This window comes from Vanacampus margaritifer, chromosome 19 (assembly GCF_051991255.1).
Source record: "Vanacampus margaritifer isolate UIUO_Vmar chromosome 19, RoL_Vmar_1.0, whole genome shotgun sequence".
In the NCBI taxonomy this organism is placed as follows: domain Eukaryota; kingdom Metazoa; phylum Chordata; class Actinopteri; order Syngnathiformes; family Syngnathidae; genus Vanacampus; species Vanacampus margaritifer.
The window spans coordinates 12953218-12974258 of NC_135450.1; the positions used below are offsets into that span (position 1 = coordinate 12953218).

At 39.7% G+C, this 21041-nt stretch overlaps 2 protein-coding genes across 9 annotated transcripts in view; one reads left to right on the forward strand and one right to left on the reverse strand.

The window, feature by feature from the left end:
* LOC144039569 (cytospin-A-like) overlaps nucleotides 1–21041 on the reverse strand; it is a 64354-nt gene that overhangs the window by 42096 nt on the left and 1217 nt on the right. For both annotated transcript variants that reach the window (XM_077553060.1, XM_077553056.1), the window contains one exon: nucleotides 13164–13313. The gene's annotated coding sequence lies outside the window, so the exon portion shown is untranslated. The remainder of the gene's footprint in view (nucleotides 1–13163; nucleotides 13314–21041) is intronic.
* dlgap2b (discs, large (Drosophila) homolog-associated protein 2b) overlaps nucleotides 1–21041 on the forward strand; it is a 60650-nt gene that overhangs the window by 31461 nt on the left and 8148 nt on the right. For 2 of the 7 annotated variants that reach the window (XM_077553047.1, XM_077553046.1), the window contains exons 4-10: nucleotides 317–473; nucleotides 2327–2546; nucleotides 11684–11728; nucleotides 15598–15654; nucleotides 18891–19249; nucleotides 20281–20366; nucleotides 20458–20864. In XM_077553047.1, the coding sequence (XP_077409173.1) occupies nucleotides 317–473; nucleotides 2327–2546; nucleotides 11684–11728; nucleotides 15598–15654; nucleotides 18891–19249; nucleotides 20281–20366; nucleotides 20458–20864 (1331 nt within the window). Of the gene's footprint in view, nucleotides 1–316; nucleotides 474–2253; nucleotides 2547–6364; nucleotides 11477–11683; nucleotides 11729–15597; nucleotides 15655–18890; nucleotides 19250–20280; nucleotides 20367–20457; nucleotides 20865–21041 lie in introns of those variants that run through there. The other 5 variants (XM_077553051.1, XM_077553048.1, XM_077553050.1 and 2 more) reach the window with 4 other exon arrangements.

The window sequence follows — 21041 nt, forward strand, 5'->3', positions numbered from 1 at the left end:
CCATCCTTATGTTTTGATTGCGCATGTTGCTCTCCATGACTGCTTTCAGGCAGTGTGAAACAAAGCCAAAATGTGAGAAGGCAGGGAGGCGTCATGCATCTGCCATCCTTTAGCCACTCACTTCTATTTTCGTTGGTGCTGTCACAGCAGGTTTCTGATTACTCCTACTTTAGTTCCAAAGAGACTTATTTTGTAGCGTTTGAGGGCAATCTCATCAAGCCATATGGCTGAAGGAAAACCACCATATATTCTATACAGTACCCACTCTCCATAACATTAGATAGGTAGACGTGTGACTTCTTGTCTGTCCCTTCAGCCCGGGCTACCGTTTGCAAACCATGAGAGAAATGCGGGCCCACCCAAGCGTTACGCTGGACCCGGCCACCAACTTTCATCCACCGCCCTTCCGCTCTCGCAACCAGAGTTACATGCGCGCTGTCAGCACCCTCAGTCAGGCTAGCTGCGTCAGCCAGGTGAGTGGCAAACATGCATGCTAACGAAAGCAACACAGCAGGACAAATATATTTAGAAGGGTACAGATATTGACAGTCTTATTGGAAGCTGACAGCTAATAGTGTTTTGTAGACTGAGATCAAAAAGCGTTGTTAATGTTAAAGTCAAAATTTACATTCCTCTCTATGAGTTACACGCACACACACGCACACATTGAATCTTCATTTTACAGTTAACAATGACTTAGCTTAGCAACATGCGAAATAGCAGACTGCTACTTTACGTCACAAGATTAGCGGCTAGGCACAGGGGCTGTGAGACAAAGCATCATAATTAACCACACATCAACATTTCCAGGTATTTCCCTTTTCATATGCTGCTATCAGTTGTGCGAGTCTGTTCTGGAGCTCTTTTGGACCCGGGCGGTTGCTACAGTAAAATGATTTGTGAAGTCCGTTTATGGAGAACAAGTAAGAAGAGGAAAATATGCTTTTGTCCAAAATCAAAAAGAAGTGTGCCATCAGGTTACATCTTTACATTATTAAATAAGAATTAGTGTGAAACAACTAAGGAGAATGTGATTATTATATAGTGACAATAACCTGTCACTTAGTCAACTGTTTAAATGGATTATTATTATCAACAGTATGGGGTAATTTTGGAAGCAATTATAAGTAATTTTTTTTGTAGAAATGGGTATTAAATAGTACTGTACCTACTTAGGTGGAAGGGCAAGGGATAGGGTGACCAGATGTCATTTAAACCGGAACAGTCCTGGCCAGGTTGTTTTGTCGCACTTTTACGCAGGTCCCGTCCCAATTCTTCCAGTCAGCAAACCAATTGTTTGGCCAATCTGTATGTCAATCACACAGCCATCATAGCGATTCATACGATAAACCAATTAAAAATGAATTTGACTGTTAAATAGCTTCCTATTAACTTTTACATTCAAGTTTGCGTCATATGGGAACTAGAACTACTTCCTGCTTACGTGTCTAAGAATCATGGGAGATATAGTCAGACCGAAGGGAAGCAGAGCATTTCTGGCGGGGCATTTGTTTTCATTTAATGACTTGAAGAACACACTTTTGTGTTATTTTCAGTTTCACAAACAGTGTTTTGCAAAGAAAAATGATAGCTGCATACGTGGAGAAGCAAAAAAAAAGTTGTGTTGTGCAGTTGACTCGAGGTGCGTTCACTAACCATTCACATAGTAGGACATCTCAAGTTCAACTATCCATAGAAATCCTCATTCAGTGCGCCAAACAGCAATGACTAAAACATGAGCACATTGCAGGGAGTACGTGGAAAAATGTTGTAATTTATTTGACGCACCAAAATCAAAACAGCCGAATGTCAACGGAAGTTGCAGGGGGAGGGGACTACATTGCCACAACTCCGGGACCGAGCAAAAAAGATTGGATAATGGTGAGTGCATTGGCTTCTTTAGCGCTGTTGAACTGTAAACCAAGATAGCATTTAGCATTAGCTAAAGTAAGAACACAACCACCGGTCACTAGATTGACTAGCAATTAAATTTACAAATAGTTCTTGGTGAGATTTTATTGTATTTTTTATTTTCAGCGAAATTTGAGTGTACCGGTTATTAATTTTGATCTGGTCACCCTTTGGAAGGGGTTACGGAAAATAACAAATGCTGTGCAATACAAAGCTAACATGTCTGTGTTGTGATCTACCCTCTGTTTTATTTGATTTTGACTTTCATGCAGTTTTAAGTTGGTTGGGAATTGTCAGTGGCATGTCCTTATGCTAACCCTCCTTCATATTTGCTGTGCAAAGGGGAAGAATCAAAGTGAGAAAGAGAAAGGAAGAGGAAAAATTAAGGACTGCTATTCCTGTTTTTGTCTCTCAGGTGAGTGAGACTGAGATCAATGGCCAGTTTGAGTCAGTTTGCGAGTCCGTATTTAGTGAAGTAGAATCCCAGGCTATGGAGGCCTTGGACCTGCCCGGTTCGTTCCGCACTCGAAGCCACAGTTACCTCCGTGCAATACAGGCTGGTTATTCCCAAGATGACGACTGCTTGCCTTCAATGACATCCTCCACTGTCACTTCAACTCTCAGATCCACAACAGGTAAAACAATAACCCGCTAAATGCGAGAGGGCCTAGACCACATATCCCCATGCATCCTATACATAAGCACAAACTTGACATACCTACATATGTACAGTGGGGAACCCTTGAATTTCTGAGATGCCAAGCTGATTTTCTTTCAAAGTTTTTGCATTGCCCTGACTGTTTTGATGGATTTGCTTGCGTGTCAGTTTGCTTTTTGCAAAGCTGTAAACGGGCAAAGGGGTGGGAAGGGTCGCACACACTCACCGTCACAATACCACAACATGGCACAGCCACATTCCATGGCATGTCTACAAGAAAAAGGCCCTGAGCATGTGAAACTGTGGTGTTTTATGTGTTGTCAGTCTCAGGGAGGGCTGAAGAAAGGGCACGGGCAAGGGGTCAGGGACTGGTAGATTGTAACATTTGTGCTAAGACAATAAACTACCCGCCCTCACCCTGCTCTGATGCACCTGTATGTTAAGTCATTCAGTGCCATTGACGGCTATAGACGTCAAAAATCAATTTTAACTGGCCTGGCAGTGAATGAGTGAATGGCCATATAATTGGCAGTCAAAAAATTAGAACCATTTGATAACATTAAGGTAAGTCAACAAACTGGAGAGAAAATACACATATATGCTGGTTGCACAAATTAACTGACATGACTATTTGAGGTATTGCTGTATTGTGTTACATGAAACGTCTGAAGAGCACCGTCAGGCCTACTTATGTACACGTCTGTCACAGGACCACGGGTTCAACTGATTCTATTGAAATATCCAACTCCACAAACTCAAAGTTGGAAATTTGTTGGATAAATTCAGGATGTTTTAAGTGTGACCTCACAGCTTTATGTGACACGGTATTTGCAATATCGATCCAAAAGTTAGGTTTCTTTGTGCAAGCAGAGCTTTTGCAGCACTTCCCTCACCAATTGCGTTTGGTGTTTGCCGTAAAGAGTAAAGCTATGAACCCTATTGAAACATTTTTCTTTAAATATGTGCACTATACCCTGCTTTTTTGTACTTTACTTTTCTGTCAGTTTAAAATGGAAACCGTTGTGGGTTTTTGTTTTCCTGTACAATTTGGATTTTTTTGTATTTGATTTAAATCAATTTGGTTTCCATCTCCAATTTCTTCTCTGTGACAGAAGCACTGAGGATAGATGAGTGCTCTCCAATCCCACCGTCTTATTTGCTGAACTTGAAACAGGCCAAAGAAGCAAAATTTTTCAGGATTCAATAGAAAATTGACAGCTAACATTTTGCCGACACAGAGGAAGGGCTCCCTGGGTGGTGATTGGCTGTCTCCAATTCAAGCTTCTCTCTCCCTACAGTGCAATACTTGGCCTAGAAATTAATGTTACCCGTATTGGTTGGATCCAAAATTGATGTCGTTTGTCACGGTAGCATACGAGCAGATCTAGTTATGCCTGAATTGTATCAAGGTATCGCCTGTGAGGATAGTGGGAGGGGAAGGGATGCCGTGTGGTGCTCTGTAAGGCAGATGAGCAGCAAACCCGTCTCCATTTGACCAACCATCTCTTGAAGGATAACCAGGGGGAAAGAACAACTGGAGGCATCAGTGATGATTGTTGCAGGTATTTTATTAATACTGAAGCATACATATATCTATGTATATGTGTTTGCACTGCCTTCTCAGTGAATAAAATAGCTCTTAACTTCAAGACCTTCTATAAGGAACTGGTAGACTAACTTGAGTAAACAACTCACAAAACTCAAATTTCTGCACTGGATCAACAGCAGAAGCGAACGCAACGCTGACTTTTGTGAGTTGTTTGCAGTGCCGGTACGAAGTGTGCGTAGACATCTGTAAATGTAAATATTTGAGAGGTGTATACTTCCCAAAATTCCAAATGTTTTCATTTTGCAATCATAGAATCGCCACTGTCTCAGATGTCTCATATGTGAACGTCTTTTCTTTTTTTTTTCTTCCCATGAAAGTGTGGCTTCTTGTTACAAGCAGGGAGTGGCAAAGTATACCCTTTTGGCATGGAGTCTGTCAGCTGTCTTTGACTGTGGGATTGCAGCTCTCCCTTGTGCAGCCATCAAGTTGGGAGTAGGGGTGGGGTCAAATTAATCACCTTGGACCTCATATGTTCAATAGGGTTCATAACTGTTTCGTGGTCCAGTGGGTTGTGAATCTATCACTCTCTTAACATCTTTTCGTTCGCACTAAATGGCACAAAATTATCGTCTCACTGAAACATTTTGATGACTCAATTCTACGATAATCAAATGCTGATTTGATGATGATTGATGTGTTTGATTCCACTCTTTTCTGTGCTGTGCAGTAAAAAAGATGGAAAGAAGCTTGTTATTTTTTGACATGACTGAGAAGGCAGTGTAAAACATTGTGGAAAGCCTACAGTATGTGAGTTCTGTGACACTACAGTCCTTGTTAAAGGGTCAATCCCCCCAAAAATCTTTACAGTAATATGTTGTGCATGTCCCACTAGTTTAAACATGGCATTCTGATTAATATTGTTTTTGTGGAATATGAGTTAAGTAGTAAAATCCACTTATTTTTATCCATCGCAGGGGGCGGCCATTTTGCCACTTGCTGTCGACTGAAAATTACATCATAGTTGCTCAGGGCTCACTCAGGTAACGACCAATCACGGCTCAGATTCAGAAAACAGGTGAGCCATGATTGGTCGTTACCTGTGCTACTGTGACGACATATTCAGCTGACAGCAAATGGTAGTACAAAACAAAATTGACAATAATATGTTATATGTGACCTCACTAGTCTAAACATGGCATTTTGATTATTATTACATTTGTGGAATATGAGTTATGCAGCAAAATCTAGCCATTTTTATCCATCTCGGGGCTCAGGCGACGACCAATCACAGCTCACCTGTTTACTGAAGCTAAGCTGTGGCTGGTTGTTACCTGAGACCTGAGCCACTGTGATGTCATTTTCACTCGACAGCAAGTGTCAAAATGGCCGGCTTCTGATATTGATAAAAACGACTGCATTTTGCTATTTAACTCATATTCCACTAACACAATATTAACCAAAATACCGTATGTAAACTAGTGGGGCTGCATAGAACATATTGTCCCCAAAAAATTGCGGGGTTACTTCCCCTTTAAGACATTTACAGAGCCAAAAAAAATGAAATAACCGAGAGTCACAAAGAATGATTTGCATTAACAAATTTAAATATATTGAAACAATGCTATATTCTACAGGAAAGGATTAGGACCAGTGAAGAGAGAGAGAAAAAGGGTTAGTAGGATTCTCATTTTATTCTCAGAATTCTGACTTTAAAGTGAGAATTCCAACTTTAATCACAGAATTCTAACTTTAAAATGAGGATTCTCACTTTATTCTCAGAATTCTGACTTTAAATTGAGAATTTCGACTTCAGTTAGAATTCTGACTTTAATCTCAAAATTCTCGCTTTATTCTCAGAATTCTGAGAATAAAATGAGAATCCTGCCAACTATTAATTGTGGGGAAAAGTTAGAAAATCTAAGAGAATTCTCACTTAAGAGTCAGAATTCTGGGATTTAAATCAGAATTCTCACGTTAAAGTCAAAATGCTGAGCATAAAATCAGAATCCAACTTTTTTTTTCTCTTCACTGGCGCTAATCTACTTTTGTAATATTCTGTATCTTGGCGAAACAACAACAAAAAAAGAGTTGCACTGTGCATGTGAATCACCAGCTAACTCACATATTGTATGTTTGTCATAGATATGTGTAGTCGATTCTCTAGTTGAGAACCTCAATCAAATCACTCTCCAGCTGTTCCTTTCACCTTGCATTTTCCTGTTTGCATATTCAAATCTTTCTTCCAGAGGGATATGATGTTGTGGATGCGACCTCTTTTCTAATTGACGACATGATAGAGGACGATGACGGTGCCAGCTCCTCTGCCTATGCAGAGCTGGAGCGGCTGGAGAGGGAGACGGTGACTGCTCGCAGCCAGCACAGTACTAGCTCCACCGTAACTGCCATCTCAGTGCCCCCAGCGACGCCGCCATCGTACAGGGTCCCCAGTGCCTCGCCCATGGCCACTACTGAGCCACCGGTCCCTCAAGCCATCCAGGCCTTCAAGGAATCCGCAAACATGGTCGCTGCCTTCAACATGCAGTGGAAGGACGAAATCTCCGCCATGCGCTACGAGCTGGCAGAGCTACGGCGAGACGTCTGCGGGGAGCTGAAGACTTTCAACAGCAATTTCTTCAACTTCACTCAGTGCTACAACATGTGGACTTTGTGCCGCGAGCCGTGCAGCGACGGCACCACGCAAACACAAGACAGAGTGTCCGTTGGAATCCAAGCAGGATCCAGCTGGTCCATTCGGCAGCATACGCAGGACAAGTCGGTGATGTGTCAACCTGAGCCGGCGCCGTTCAGCATCATGGATTTAATCAACCCGCCCCGAATCGAGATCATAGAGGGAACCCCCGAGAGCACACCGGAGGGTTCAGGCAGTCCTGCGAGCCCGCTTCCAATCGAGGACTTCCCATGGGAGATCAACAAAAAGCAAAGGGTCCCTAAACCGCAAGAAATGTGCGGCCACACAGGTGGCCACAGAAGTGCCAGTCTTGAACTGTGGTGCAGAAAGTACACCAGTGGGCCCATGTCGTATATGTCGATGTCATTCTAATCACACCCATCTGTCCCTGTATAGGCCGAGATGAGGAAGCCATTGTCAAACTTGGTATTTACATTTTAAAAAAAAAAGGCTGTTAGTCCCTTTACTCTCTGCACACGCAGTCTGTCATCTGTCAAACAGGTTCTTCTAAAGTTCTTTTAACAGCCTCCAAGAGACCACTTCCATTTTCACCTTCAGACTGAGGTGAGGTGAATGTGAGCGAGATGGTAGCTGATCTTTCGATCAACAAGTGCCGATAAGAGCAGCATTGTCTTTCCTCAGTTGTCTTAAAAAATTGCAAAAATACAAAATTGAATATCTGAAGGTCAGTTGATGAATTACATTGAGTTGGTTTGTCTCCAATTTCTCCATGTAAAAACATGATCTTCACCACCTGCGTATACTGTGAATAACTTTATAAACCCTAAAAATTGTTTTCTAATGAATGCATCCAAAAGAAAAATATATATGTATTCACATTAACTTTTAAGTTATTGCAATCAAAGTGTTTTGGCCTTTTATTTATTTTTTTAAGCCTATTTTGAATATTTCAACCACCAAAAGTAGAAACAAAACTTAACACCCAATTCACACTGACTGCGGAACAGCCGCGGTGCGTTTTTTTTTTATTATTTTGTCATGTTTAATTTAATCTGAGCTCGTTTTTTGTCTTAAATGTCCAACTCATGTAATACTATCTCGTTAGCTCGTTTTACTCCCCCCAAAAATGAGTTTGCAAACGGTTTTATTTTGAAATCTACCTTTATGCCGACGTCGACTTCCTGTCCAGCTCGTGTAATTTCTTCAGCTTCATGAAAGTCCGCAAGCGTTCCGCATGCGGCGTCCGGAAAAAAATAGAACACTTGCGGAAACCTTCCGCAGCGCCGCACCTCATACGCACCGCACTGCAGCTGGTGTTCTGGATTGGAATTGACACGCAGACTCAAATGCTTTCTATTCCTAGCGGCGGCCGTACGGAAAACGCACCGCGTCTGTTCCGCAGTCAGTGTAAATTGGGCGTAAACCTCTAAAAAAGGGTTTAATAACATGGTAGAGCTTGAGGTTATGAACCTTAAAGTTAAAGTCAACCTTAAACATTTTTGGACAATAATTTTATATGTGACCTCACCAATCGAAACATGACATTCACTTGTAGTCGACTGAAAATGACATCACTGCTCAGGGATCAGGCAACGACCAATCACAGCTCAACTGTTTTCTGAAGGTGAGCTGTGATTGGTTGTTACTGAGACCTGGGCAACTGTGATGTCGTTTTGGCTTGACAGCAAGTGGCAACATGGCCGCCTTCTCATATTGATAAAAATAGCTGGATTTTGCTGCTTAAATCATATTCCACTAACACAATATTAACCAGAATACCGTATTTAGACTACAGTAATTTCTGGACTAAAAGGCGCACCTGACTATAAGTCGCGCTAGCTAAATCTGGGGAATATTCGATTTTGCTACACATATAAGACGCACCCAACTATAAGCCGCAGGTATTTTAATGTTACCGCACCGGTTTCCCGCTACTTTCTTTTCCATAATGAGGGTCGCTCTCATTTTGTCTCTCGTACTGTATTTGGGCTCACTTGGTTTGTTTTGCTCGGACTCTCTTGCGCTTCCTTTATAGTGCGCCCCCTTGTGATCTGATGGACAAGCCGCACCTTTGTATTAGCCGCAGGGTTGAATGCAAGTGAAAAAAGTAGCGGCTTATAGTCCAGAAATTTCTGTAGTGGGGCTGCATAGAACATATTATTGTCAAGAAATATTTTGGGCTGGTTGACTTCATCTTTAAAATAAGTCGAAAAACCTTGAAGTTGCACAACATTCAAATGAGGAAAAACAATAATGGTGATCATTTAGAACAAATGGGGATAGCTTCGAAAGCTCCATTTATGTTCCACTCATGTTTGTATATAATTGTACAATTTTGTATAAATATATATAAAATATATTCAAATATTTACTGTACTGGTTGTACTGGTTGCAGTTAAAAATATACTGTGTTGGGTGAGGAGTGAGATAGGTTAGTAAAGAGGAGTAAATTTGGTTCGAAACCAAACACAGCACCTTTTCCAAGTCTTTGAGGCTATTTATTTCATCATGTCCATTACTTGGGTGGTAGCAACGGTCACTGAAAGTTTACAACAATCTCATTTTGGTGCATGAGTCTAAAAAAATCCCAATTGGAGGTGGTGGAATTTTGGGCAAAATTTGAAATCTTGCTACGGAAAAATCCGTCCCCAAATATAGACAATCAGAGCCGCTGAGGGGCTCTACCTCGCCGATAAGTCCCCAGAGGTGCAGTACGGTACCAGTGAATGTACTAACACCGCCTCACTAGTGATGGCCTAGCTAGGCTCCTGCCTAATCGTAATGGGTGGGAGCCGCTGTTGAGTTTGTCGGTCATGACACAATAGTAGCCCATTAGCCGCTAGCATTCCCTCTCACCATTCATCCGCTGCATTATCTCGTGGTGTACCAAAGTGACAGAAAGCATCTACGGTATATGTTTTTGAAGCACTTATATCGCAGAGAATTGTGATGTATCACAGCCCTGATTTAAATGTGAACCTGTCAATGGTAATTCCATCAAATCTATAAGAAATACAGACCTGCTAACTAGACATCATCAACTCCTGTTTCCATGCTAGCGTCATATTGAGCACAATGAATTGCGCCATAATGGAGGTCTGTGTGGATGTAGCTTAATTCCCCATGGCTGCCATTGAAGGCTGCAAACTAGTCAAGACTGAATCAACAGTGCCTCTGCTGGTTGCATTTCAGTACTGCACACCATTTATCACCCATCACTTTCAAATGATCAGCATCAAACAACTTAAGGCTAATCAGTTATGTCCAGCCTTGGGAGTACGGTTCTCAATTATTACGTTGAATAATTTTGACATTGCAAGGTATCATTTGCAGCAGAAGTATGTGAAGGAAAAGGTTGATTGATGGGTAGAGGCTCAAATTCATTGTTGCTATAGCCCACATGTGCAATACTTAAGATTTTCTGTTATATATTTAAATGTCAACAAAAAGCAGGTTTAAAATGATTTCAGTGAAGGCATATGACTGTGAAATATCTAGCTTATAAAGATTTATATGTATACACTACAGTACATTGGAAAAAAAAAAGACATTATTCGAGGGAATTGCGGTGGCATTTCTCAACAATATTTTCTCCTTTTCTGGGGGAATGCAAGGTGATTTTAAGGTGCTGGCCAATCATGATGTCTCCAATCTGTATTCATTCATTCTATGCAAATTCTTGGTTCTTTGGTGTATTTTTTGGGGTCATCTAGATATTAAGTTATATTAAGTTGCTCGTGATACAATGGTCTTTACTTTTGGTGACATTTTCTTTTAGAATTATGTTGTAATAAACTAAAGTTAATTTCTGCACTTGCTTGTTTTCACTGATCACAATCAAATCTTTAGCTGGTGAATTTCTTTTGTAGAAGCATCACAAGTCGTTTTTAATTGTTGATTTGAAATGCTGTGCAAAGTCATATTTTCCTAAAAAAAAAAAAAAAAAGTTAAAAAAGGAAAGAAAGAAAAATCTGGAATTTAGTAAACCTTTTTGAGTTATTTTGATTTTCATCTAAATGTCATCATTTTTCCAAAGAATGTACCCGTCCCTTGATATAAGTAAAGAAATGTAGCAACAACAATCAACACTTTGGTCTAGAAATGATTTTAGAATAAACACATGAAAAAGAGACATTTGAAAATTGAGAGGAAATGGGTAAAAAAGGTATTATTTATTTTTCCAATGAAACATATAATTGGCTTTTTGTTTATTCATCCCATTATATTTGTTTGGGAATTGCGTTGGGAATATGTTGTCACCCAGAGATCTAATGAAACAACTGTGCCAAAATGTATGACGCGTAGTTATTAGGACAAAAGCTTTTGAATGGATCTTAAGTTGCACTGTTTTTGTTTTTTGTTTTTGAAATGTATTTAAGCCCTTGGTTCTCTTTATGGATTTCTTCAAGAGGAAATGTCAAAAATGTGCTTCTCTGTCTTTATTTTCAGGGATCTCACACTGCAATGTTTCTGATTCTGATTGATGCTCTAAAACAACCCTTTTGAATACAATCGCTTAGCCTGCATTTGTTAGCTTGTGCTTTAATTTTGTAAATGAATCAAACATTGTATGTAATACTTTTTTTTTGCTTTCAAATTATGTTTGCTTACTGTGGTGTTTTTGTGAATTTTTATTCCAAATTTTCTTGGCCTTATGTATTTTTCATAAATTGATATAAAACCTTGAATTAAAAATGCTTAGAATGTTTATGTTGATGCTAATTTAATGGGGGTCATAGCTTTACAATAACATCCGACAAAACAGTTGCACGCAGCGAGTTGCTTACCATAAAACACATCAAATATACTTCATAGCTCTTTTCAGGGATTTCTATTTTTATTTCATTTTATTTTTAAGAAAGCTGTCATTTTTTGGTTGGTTATTATTTCCTTTTTCTTTTATTCCCCATTTTAGGCGCCCGTAGCTTAGCTGGGGGGCGTAGAGAGTACGGTAGGTCCGGTAGGGAAAAGCTTTATTATTTCTTTCTTTTATATGTTTCATACATTTTGTCTGACTCATCGACATTTTTCACTTAGTAGAAAAGAAAATGATGTCATGCTCACACGAGTGTATTTAAACTGTCTTCATTTTTTCTCACATTGAAGTCAGTGGTAAGTTTGTACATGATAAAGGAATTTAAAAAAAAAAATACTGTAGTTGCCATCATATTCGTAGTAGCACTTCTGTATTATTTCCTTTTAACAGCTGACCAGAGCATGGATTTTTTTTTTTTTCCCGTCCAAATTCCACATTTTAGTTTGTATTATTTGCTGTTTATTTTAATTTATTTACAATTTAATGTCCGTTAAATCCCATTGGTTTGAACACTAATGCATCCTCTTGCTTTCAACATTTGACGGAATCAATTATGGCTACTCTATCTTTGTTTTTTTAAATCTACTGGCATGCAGTAAGGCAGGTTATAACCAAATAAACAGCTTTGTTCTACAAACCAGCACAAATCAATGCTCTTTTTACAACTCTGAATAATAACATTGTGACTTTTACATTAAATAAAGTGGAACCTCTAGATTTAAACAACCCTAAGTCCTAATTCAAGTAAAATGTTGGGGAAACATTTTAGAGTTCAAATGATTTATGTGCACTTGTTCGTTGACTTTTTTTTGCAATTTTTTCCCCCCAAAAGAATATAGTACAGCAAAATACTCAAGTGTATTCCTGCATGTGATGGGATTGGAAGTGCTAGTGGAAAAGTAACATTATTGAGCAACAGAAAATAAATGTAATACTTCAGTCATTTCAGAGGAGCCAGCAACCGTATTAAAGCCATGTTCTGTTAGATTTACAATGAACATAAAATAAATTTGCACTAACAGCAAACTTTAAAAAAAAACTTTAAAATACAGCTTGACAGTAGTTGTTGTTAAACATATATTTTTTTTTTTAAATGAACACTGTCTGATCATGTTAGTGCATTACAAATAATATAAAATTGGCATCCATGCTAGCGCTAACAAAATGTAAGGATCCAGCATTATTAACAGTGATGGTGTTATACTTATTACAAGTCAGGATTTCATTAATACGAGTTTGGAGCTGCTATGCTGAGACAAAATAATCACATGTTACTTTTTCTTAAGTTTTTTTTTATTTTTTATTAATCATTTGGAGCGATTTATTTTTGGAAATCCAGCATATGACCACATGAAACTAGCAAAAAGACAAATTATTCAGATCATACCTTGTTGACACTGATTTGTATTGGTTTGTTGAGATATTATCATACATGTAAGGTTGCACCACCTTGCATCCATGGGGGCATCACCACTGTATGTATCTATGTATGTGGCTACCAAACAACATGCTTGTTTTATTGTGCAAACTCTATCAGTAAATATATATATATTAAAAAAAGAAAAAAAAGAAGACCAACCTTTTGAATGTAGGAAATCCAATGGCAGGATCATGCACACTCTCAAGTGTCCTAGATGTCCTTTGTCAGATCACTCATACATCTCTTCATCCGCTCAGCCATCTTCACGAAACAACCCTCACGCTCGATCAAACATGGTGATGATACAGCCTATGACATGCACAGAATATTGGTTATTACTCAGTTGCACATCAATCAATAACTTGAATGTTAAAGGTTACAGAAATGGGATTTTAAACCCAGTTATCCATTTTCTTTACCCCTTATAATCACTAGGGTTGTCGGTGAGCTCGAACCTATCCCAAACGCTAATAACAATTGGGTCCAAATTAACCCAAACTGGGTCAAAAAGGGACAGACTCAACATTTTTGGGTTCAATTAACCCAAAACATCGGGACATATGAATAACCCACAAACCAAGCCAAGGTGAAATGAATAACCACAAAGCAAAAAAAAAAAAAAATTGGGTTCATTTGTGGGTTATTTTTAATTTGACCCAACATTTTGGGCTAAATACCTCAAAAAGTTGGGTTGGTTCATTTTCGACCCAATTCAATTGGATTATTCAACTAAACCAACAAGTTGGGTCCAATGAATAACTCGCAAAACCACCCAAGAATTGGTTTGATTTGTGGCTAAATACATCAGAAAGTTGGGTCAAATGAATAACCCACAAAATAACCCAATTTGAGGGTTGTTTTGTGAGTTATGAATTTAATTTGACCCAACTTTTTTTGTATTACTTTTTTTTTAACTAATTCATCGCAAAATTTTCCCTAATTAATCCCGATTAATCGCATTTTTCAGCTATTATTTTCGACGAAGAATGTAACAGATTGGAATGAATGTAAAAAATTATCAAATATAAAGTATATTTGGATTCAAAATAGCTTTCTTTGATCCTTGAATACGATTATTTTCCTGTCAAATAAAACGGTTGAACACAACGATCAAAAAAACTGAGACATCTTTACATCTTATATTCGTCTCAAAGAAACAGTAGGGTGGAAACTTGGCCAAGATGACCCAGGAAGCTGAGATTTGTTTTTAGTCAATATTCAAAAGAAATGGAATTAATGTTTGTATGTGAATACAACAGTACAGGATTACATTTCAAAGGTCATATTTTTTTGTTTTGTTTGAATCAAATTATTTTTTCGCTCACTGTGATGGCGTCACCGGTACTGCAAACTGCACATGAAGTCGCTGTTTGCAGAGCCCCGAGATTAAATGTTCACCATTAAAAGGATTAGTTTTATGTGGCTTCGAGGCTTTAGAAGACTAATATTTACCCTAATCTTAATTTACATATAATTGTCCCCTGCTGAAATGAGGCAGGATTAGCATACCACGCGCAGCCACGCAATCACTCTGTTCCATCTCCAGCCCCCATGCTCATGCACAGCTCGTCAGTCATTGCACGTCATTAAGTAGCAACCCGCCTGATCTGATCTGCGTCAGAGCGGCCTCTCACCAGCCTCTCTGCCAGCCCGACATCGCAACTGTGGCAAAGACGGCGTCTGGCGCGAAGCGAGTGGACCGAGTCGCTCGGCGGGGAGTGACTTGTTCGAACTGTTTGCAACGATCGTCTTGAAATTTAAATCCAGATTACAAAAAGTGGACAGTTATTGAAATGGTCTGTTACATTAAGACTTAATATCAAGACACAAGTCCTTGCAAGTGTCTTTGTGTTTTTTTTATAGTGCATGTATGAAATTCTACTCAACTTGCTGTAGTCCAGCAAGTAGTCATGGTTAAAAAAATAAATAAAAAATGCTGTATTGTCTTTACGAAGGCACTCCAGAGATCTCAGATTATTATCTATTTCAGTTGCAATGCGAAATTTCAACATTGTTTTATAATTGTCTTGTGAATATGTGTATGTATTGTACGTTAAGATAACATGTTACTGTCTGTTTTGAGATGACGCATGAGTAGTATGATATGGATTGACCGTTACAAGTACATCATGATACATGGGCAATATATTGATTTAAATTCAGATTATTATTTTTTTAAAGATTGATCATATTTGGGATTTTGGACACTAAACAGATTGTAAACGTAAAAAAAAAAAATATTCTATGCGGATTTGAGAAATTGGTTGCCCACTGTGTGATGACATTGGAAGTGGAAAAAGAAACACAGGTAAAGCTGGACAACCTGAGCTATTACATATTAGATAATGAAATTGTCTTTGGTCACCAACCGAGCTCATTAACACTGCAAAAAAAGAGACTGCAGTAAATCCAGAATACCTGCGTTCCTTTCCTGACTGATGTAACAAATGCATTTGCAAGGAAAATACATCAATAATTGCTTAAGAATTGAGTCTGTTTTGCTATGTAAATGTAGTTCCCAGTACTTTTTTTTTTTTAATCTGTGTCACACTTGGACGAGCCTCCAATAACTGGCTCTGCTTGGCTCTTGCAGGCATTCAGTTTCGTCTCCCTACTTCGTGCAGTGTGGACCGCGCTCAGCCACCACCAGGTACCCGTCAGTTGCCATCTTTTAGCTTGACTTCATAGTTAGTTGGTTAGTTAGTTAGTATTAAAAAGTATTTCTACAAACCTTATCTGTGGTGCAGGTTTGGGCAAAGCTGTGGCTCAAAGAATGAAATGATAAATTATTCTTCCTTTTTTTTTGTGCCTTGGTGGAGGTCTGTGCTCAACTGAGTAAGCTAATTTTGGATTGTGTTACAGAGACACCTTGAAGATGCAGCCTTCTAAATTCTCATAGAAATTCAATTGTACGACAGCTGATGAAAGCGTCTCGTTATGATCTTTGAATCTGAAAACTCATTGTAGCATTAATAGCAGTAGTTGGAGCCACAATTGTTTTCAAAAACTACAGGAATATATGTACGGAAGCAAGGAGCTGCCAATGTGGAGTAAACATTTTTGAGTGACAAATAGGTTCAAATGTATTTACAAGTACATTTGAATATATTAAATATGTGCGAAATTCGAACATACCGGTACTCGAAAAAATACATTTAAAGGTATTTGAAAATACATTTGAACGTTATTGGTAGGCTAAATGCTAAAAACATAGCACGTCCCATGCCACGGTGTATTGATTTTACACAGGCGCAAGTAAAAAAAAAAATTTTTTTGGTCATTTTTGAGTGACAAATAGGTTCAAATGTATTTACAAGTACATTTGAATATATTAAAAATATGTGCGAAATTCGAACATACCGGTACTCGAAAATACATTTAAAGGTATTTTAAAATACATTTGAACGTTATTGGTAGGCTAAATGCTAAAAACATAGCACGTCCCATGCCACGGTGTATTGATTTTACACAGGCGCAAGTAAAAAAAAAAATTTTTTTGGTCATTTTTGAGTGACAAATAGGTTCAAATGTATTTACAAGTACATTTGAATATATTAAAAATATGTGCGAAATTCGAACATACCGGTACTCGAAAATACATTTAAAGGTATTTGAAAATACATTTGAACGTTATTGGTAGGCTAAATGCTAAAAACATAGCACGTCCCGTGCCACGGTGTATTGATTTTACACAGGCGCAAGTAAAAAAAAAAATTTTTTTGGTCATTTTTGAGTGACAAATAGGTTCAAATGTATTTACAAGTACATTTGAATATATTAAAAATATGTGCGAAATTCGAACATACCGGTACTCGAAAAAATACATTTAAAGGTATTTGAAAATACATTTGAACGTTATTGGTAGGCTAAATGCTAAAAACATAGCACTTCCCATGCCACGGTGTATTGATTTTACACAGGCGCAAGTAAAAAAAAAAATATATTTTTTAAATGCTAATTTTTTAGCATCTGGCCTACATTATACCAATATATACATTAAGTAGGTGAACACTGTTTATTCATAATTTTGAGGCTTTATTATTATGTCTACAGTGCATGATTTCCATTCGGCATTTTCCCCATAATGCCACGGGGTGCATGCATGTTTAAGTCAATACCCCGTGGCATTATGGGGAAAAAAATGCTACGTGTTTAGCATTTAGCCTACATGTACGTTGGAACATACTTGCAAAATACATTAGTGCTGTCAAAGTTAAAGCTTTAAGCTAAAAGTTACCCACGTCCGCATTTCTATACAGTATATCTACTGCTAATTAGCATGCAAGGTTTGTTCTGTGCTGCTCTTCTCTTGCCGTCGCCTATATAGATGGCATAGTCGCCACCTTTCAGACATGCTTCGAGTCATGCAGTCTTGAAATGGCAGCGGGTCATTGTGGAGGAGATAATTACATCATGAGCAAGAATAAGGTTGTTATTTTGCCTTTAGTTGCTGGAGGCGTCCCCTTGTCTGACCTACAGTGGACTGGTGAGGATTACTTTCAAAACTGGTCTCTCCAGTGAACATCCATTAGAATGTGTCCAAATAATTATTTCGATCTGAATTTGCGTTCCTCTATTTGGGGCTAGCAGGACAATTTAGCCGAGCAACAGCTACATTCGATAGCAATGACATTCAGCTTGATTTATTCCTGACGCAACCTCCAGTGTCTGTTGACTGAACTGTGCAGCAAACAAATCACATTCAAACACACGCAGACGGAACCGGCAGCACAAAGGACGGAATGCCACAACCAGTCTTTCAGTTGAATTAGTGAAGACTTTAGTCTCTTAATGATGTGCTTCAATTGAGGGCCCTTTGGGGATTAAATGCTCAAGAGGGAGCGAGTGAGGTCAATGACATGAAATGGTAACAAACAAAACAATTTGGCAGAAATAAGCTAGGCTACGTTTACATGATATCTAAAGTTAGTTTTGAATGTTTCGATGTCAAATCTGTGGTCTTCCGTTTGCAGCGTTCAGCTGGTGGGCACGTCTGTATGTGACAAGTTCAGTGTTGAAATGAAGTCAGATGGCTGGAAGATGTAAAAATAGACCATGTGGTGTTTCATATTGCCTGAGTCACAAAGCTTCATTTTGGAATCCGCCCACCGTCTCCTGCAGCACTGCGGCCCCTTCAAGTTGGAAGGAAGTCAAGTCGGCGATGGGATTTGTCTTAACGGAATTCTCCTGGTTTTGTTGCACTTAATTAGCTCTGAGTCAAGTAGTCTGCATCCTTGTGAGAGTGCTCTGACTACACCTGTTAGCATTGATGTAGGATTTTTAGCAGGCATCAGATATCTTCAGATATCTCTATTTTCGACAGCGTATGATTCCATGACTATCAGGCTAATACAGTTTTTTTTTTACAAGTTTTTTCTAGTAACGCTCATAAATAATTTGCACTCAAAAGTAACCCAATTATGGATCAAAACTGGACCGATACACTTTATGGCTCAATTTGACCACATTTTCTGGGTTGACCCCATTTTTGGACTCAAGTAAAGGATCTGACCAATTTTGAGTTGTGTTACACTAAAAGACCCATTTCTTCGGTCCATTTTTGACCCATAGAGTGTATGAGGACTAAAAATCCAGAGTTCTGTGTTCCCACTCAGCTTTCATTTGCACTTGATAGGGCAACTTCCTTCTTTTGACCTTCTTTTGACTGCCCCAGTAACCGCAGACATTTTTCACTCGGGTGCTTTGCAACCTACACAGCAACATCTCCCCAGTCACTTTAACCCGGCTAAAAGTTCCCATCATGCTTTTCAGCCGCTTGCCTATAGTCTCTGGGGATTCTTTTTTTTCATGACGTTTTGGTTTGTATTCATTTTCTACCCTTGTTTTGCCTTGTCCTCGTCTTGTCATCCTGCTTGTGCTATCCAGCGGTGTCATATCCTCCTAGTTTCAAGAAGACCCCACCTCCTGTGCCCCCGCGCGCCACCACCAAGCCTCTTATCTCTGTGACAGCCCAGAGCAGCACCGAGTCCACCCAAGATGCCTACCAGGAGGGGAGGCAACCTCGGGGCGGTCTGTGGACCACCGACAGCCTCGGACGTCCCATCTACAGCTCCATGGACAGCCTGGACAGCTCCAAAGCGGTCACGATGGCCATGGAGTCGGCGGCGCCAAAGAGGCACGCGTCTTTGGGTAGCCACACCTCCATCCAGACATGTGACAAAGCCGTGTTAGTATCCAAGGCGGAAGAGTACCTCAAAACCCCGAGATCCTCTATCGGGATACAGGTATGTGCAGCATAACGACCGAACTGTAATGATCGGCTTGAATCTTGGGTTCATAGGCGCAAGATGTTTCCAGTCAAACCTCATTTAAATTGTCCAATGGCTTTACAACTGGTAGATTCTCCAAGTGCATTTAGTCATAGCCGGAGGGTGATTCTTGGTCAGTTTGAGTTAAATCTCCATTAGGGATGGAGTTAAACATCCACACAGACTTGACTAGGTGAATGTTTAACTCAACTGGCCATAACTAACTTGCATGTTGTTCTTTTTAGACCACAAACTACAGTAGACTCAACAGTGCCTCCTGTTTGTTGCATCCAAGTAGTGCACTCCATTTTTCTTCGATTGGTTCAAGGCGAGATTCATCCACAATCCATTCCAGACAACAGACAGAATTATTAATGACCAATAAATTAAAATGCCAAAATGGACTCTTCAAACTTGTCTATGCTTTACTATAAGGTTGACATCTCAGCAGTCTTAGACTCAGGTATTGTTTTGTTTTGTTTTCCTGAAGATGAAGGTATTATCTTCTAAATCTAAAGGACCAAGGCCAGATCCTGAGCAGATTTGTCAAATCAGATCCAGAAGGCCAGGTCCAGACTTAGGGCAGAAAAGATCCAAAGGGCCAAATGCTGACCTGGTCAAAAGGACTAGGTCCAAAAACACCAGATCCTAACTAGGTCTAGGGGACCAAGGTCAAGTCCTGACCAGGGATATCAGCAAAGGTCCAGAAAGCCAGACTGGGGACAATTCAGGTCCATAATACTAGATCTAGAAAACAAGGTCCTGACCAGGTCAGGAAGGCAAGATCCTAAATTGTAAACATACAAATTTACCTGCGAGTTGAATAGAAACACCTGTGGACCTGGATTTGCCACCTCTGATGCAAACCATTCTGAACAGGTTCCTAGAGAAAATATAAGCCACGGCACAGTGGAAGAATGACGTGTGAAAATTTTCAAGCTGCTCTTTGGAATAGTAGACACGTTTGTTTATATTCTGATTGTCAAGTTGCGCCATCTCTTCAACAGGTGGAAACTGTGACAGACTCTGAGACTGAAAGCAAAGGCCTTCCTCAGTTTCACTCTATAGGTATCCAGGTGGAAGATCACAAAAGGTATGCGGCACTTTTCCTTTTCGTCAAATGTGACATTGACTTGTAACCATGTCCTGGATTTGTCCGTCAATAATAACGATATGACGTTTAGGCGTGGGCGGGTCAAGCGCTCCAACAGCGTTACCACCGCAGTGCAGGCTGACATGGAACTGGAGGGCTTCCCCTCCATGGAAGACAAGGGTCTGCAGTTCGGTGGCGCTTTTGGTCGCCACTCTGAGCCGAGCACCCCCACGCAGTACGGGGCCATCCGCACGGTGCGCACGCAGGGCCTGTTTAGCTACCGGGAGGACTACCGGGCCTCCAGCGGGCCCCCCAGCCCGCAGCCTGAACCCTGGCTGGCCGAACCTAGCTTGGAGGCCCAAGAGACGGGTCGAGTGTCTCCTCTTCGCAGGGACGGCGGATGGTTCATGCAGCTTCTTCACAATGAATCCAAAAGGATGGAAGGATGGTGTAAAGAGATGGAGAGGGAGGCTGAGGAGCACGATCTGTCGGAGGAGAGTGAGCATCTCTCTTTTTTTGCTTTTGTCTTATAACGTTTGTTGGAGGACATCTTTTATTATCAGAGTGAATACTATGAATGAATTAAGATTCAAAACTGTAGGTATTGTTAACATTTGTCATTTCTCAAGTCCACTTTATAATACTCCCCTTTAATTTGAAATTATTTATTTTGAA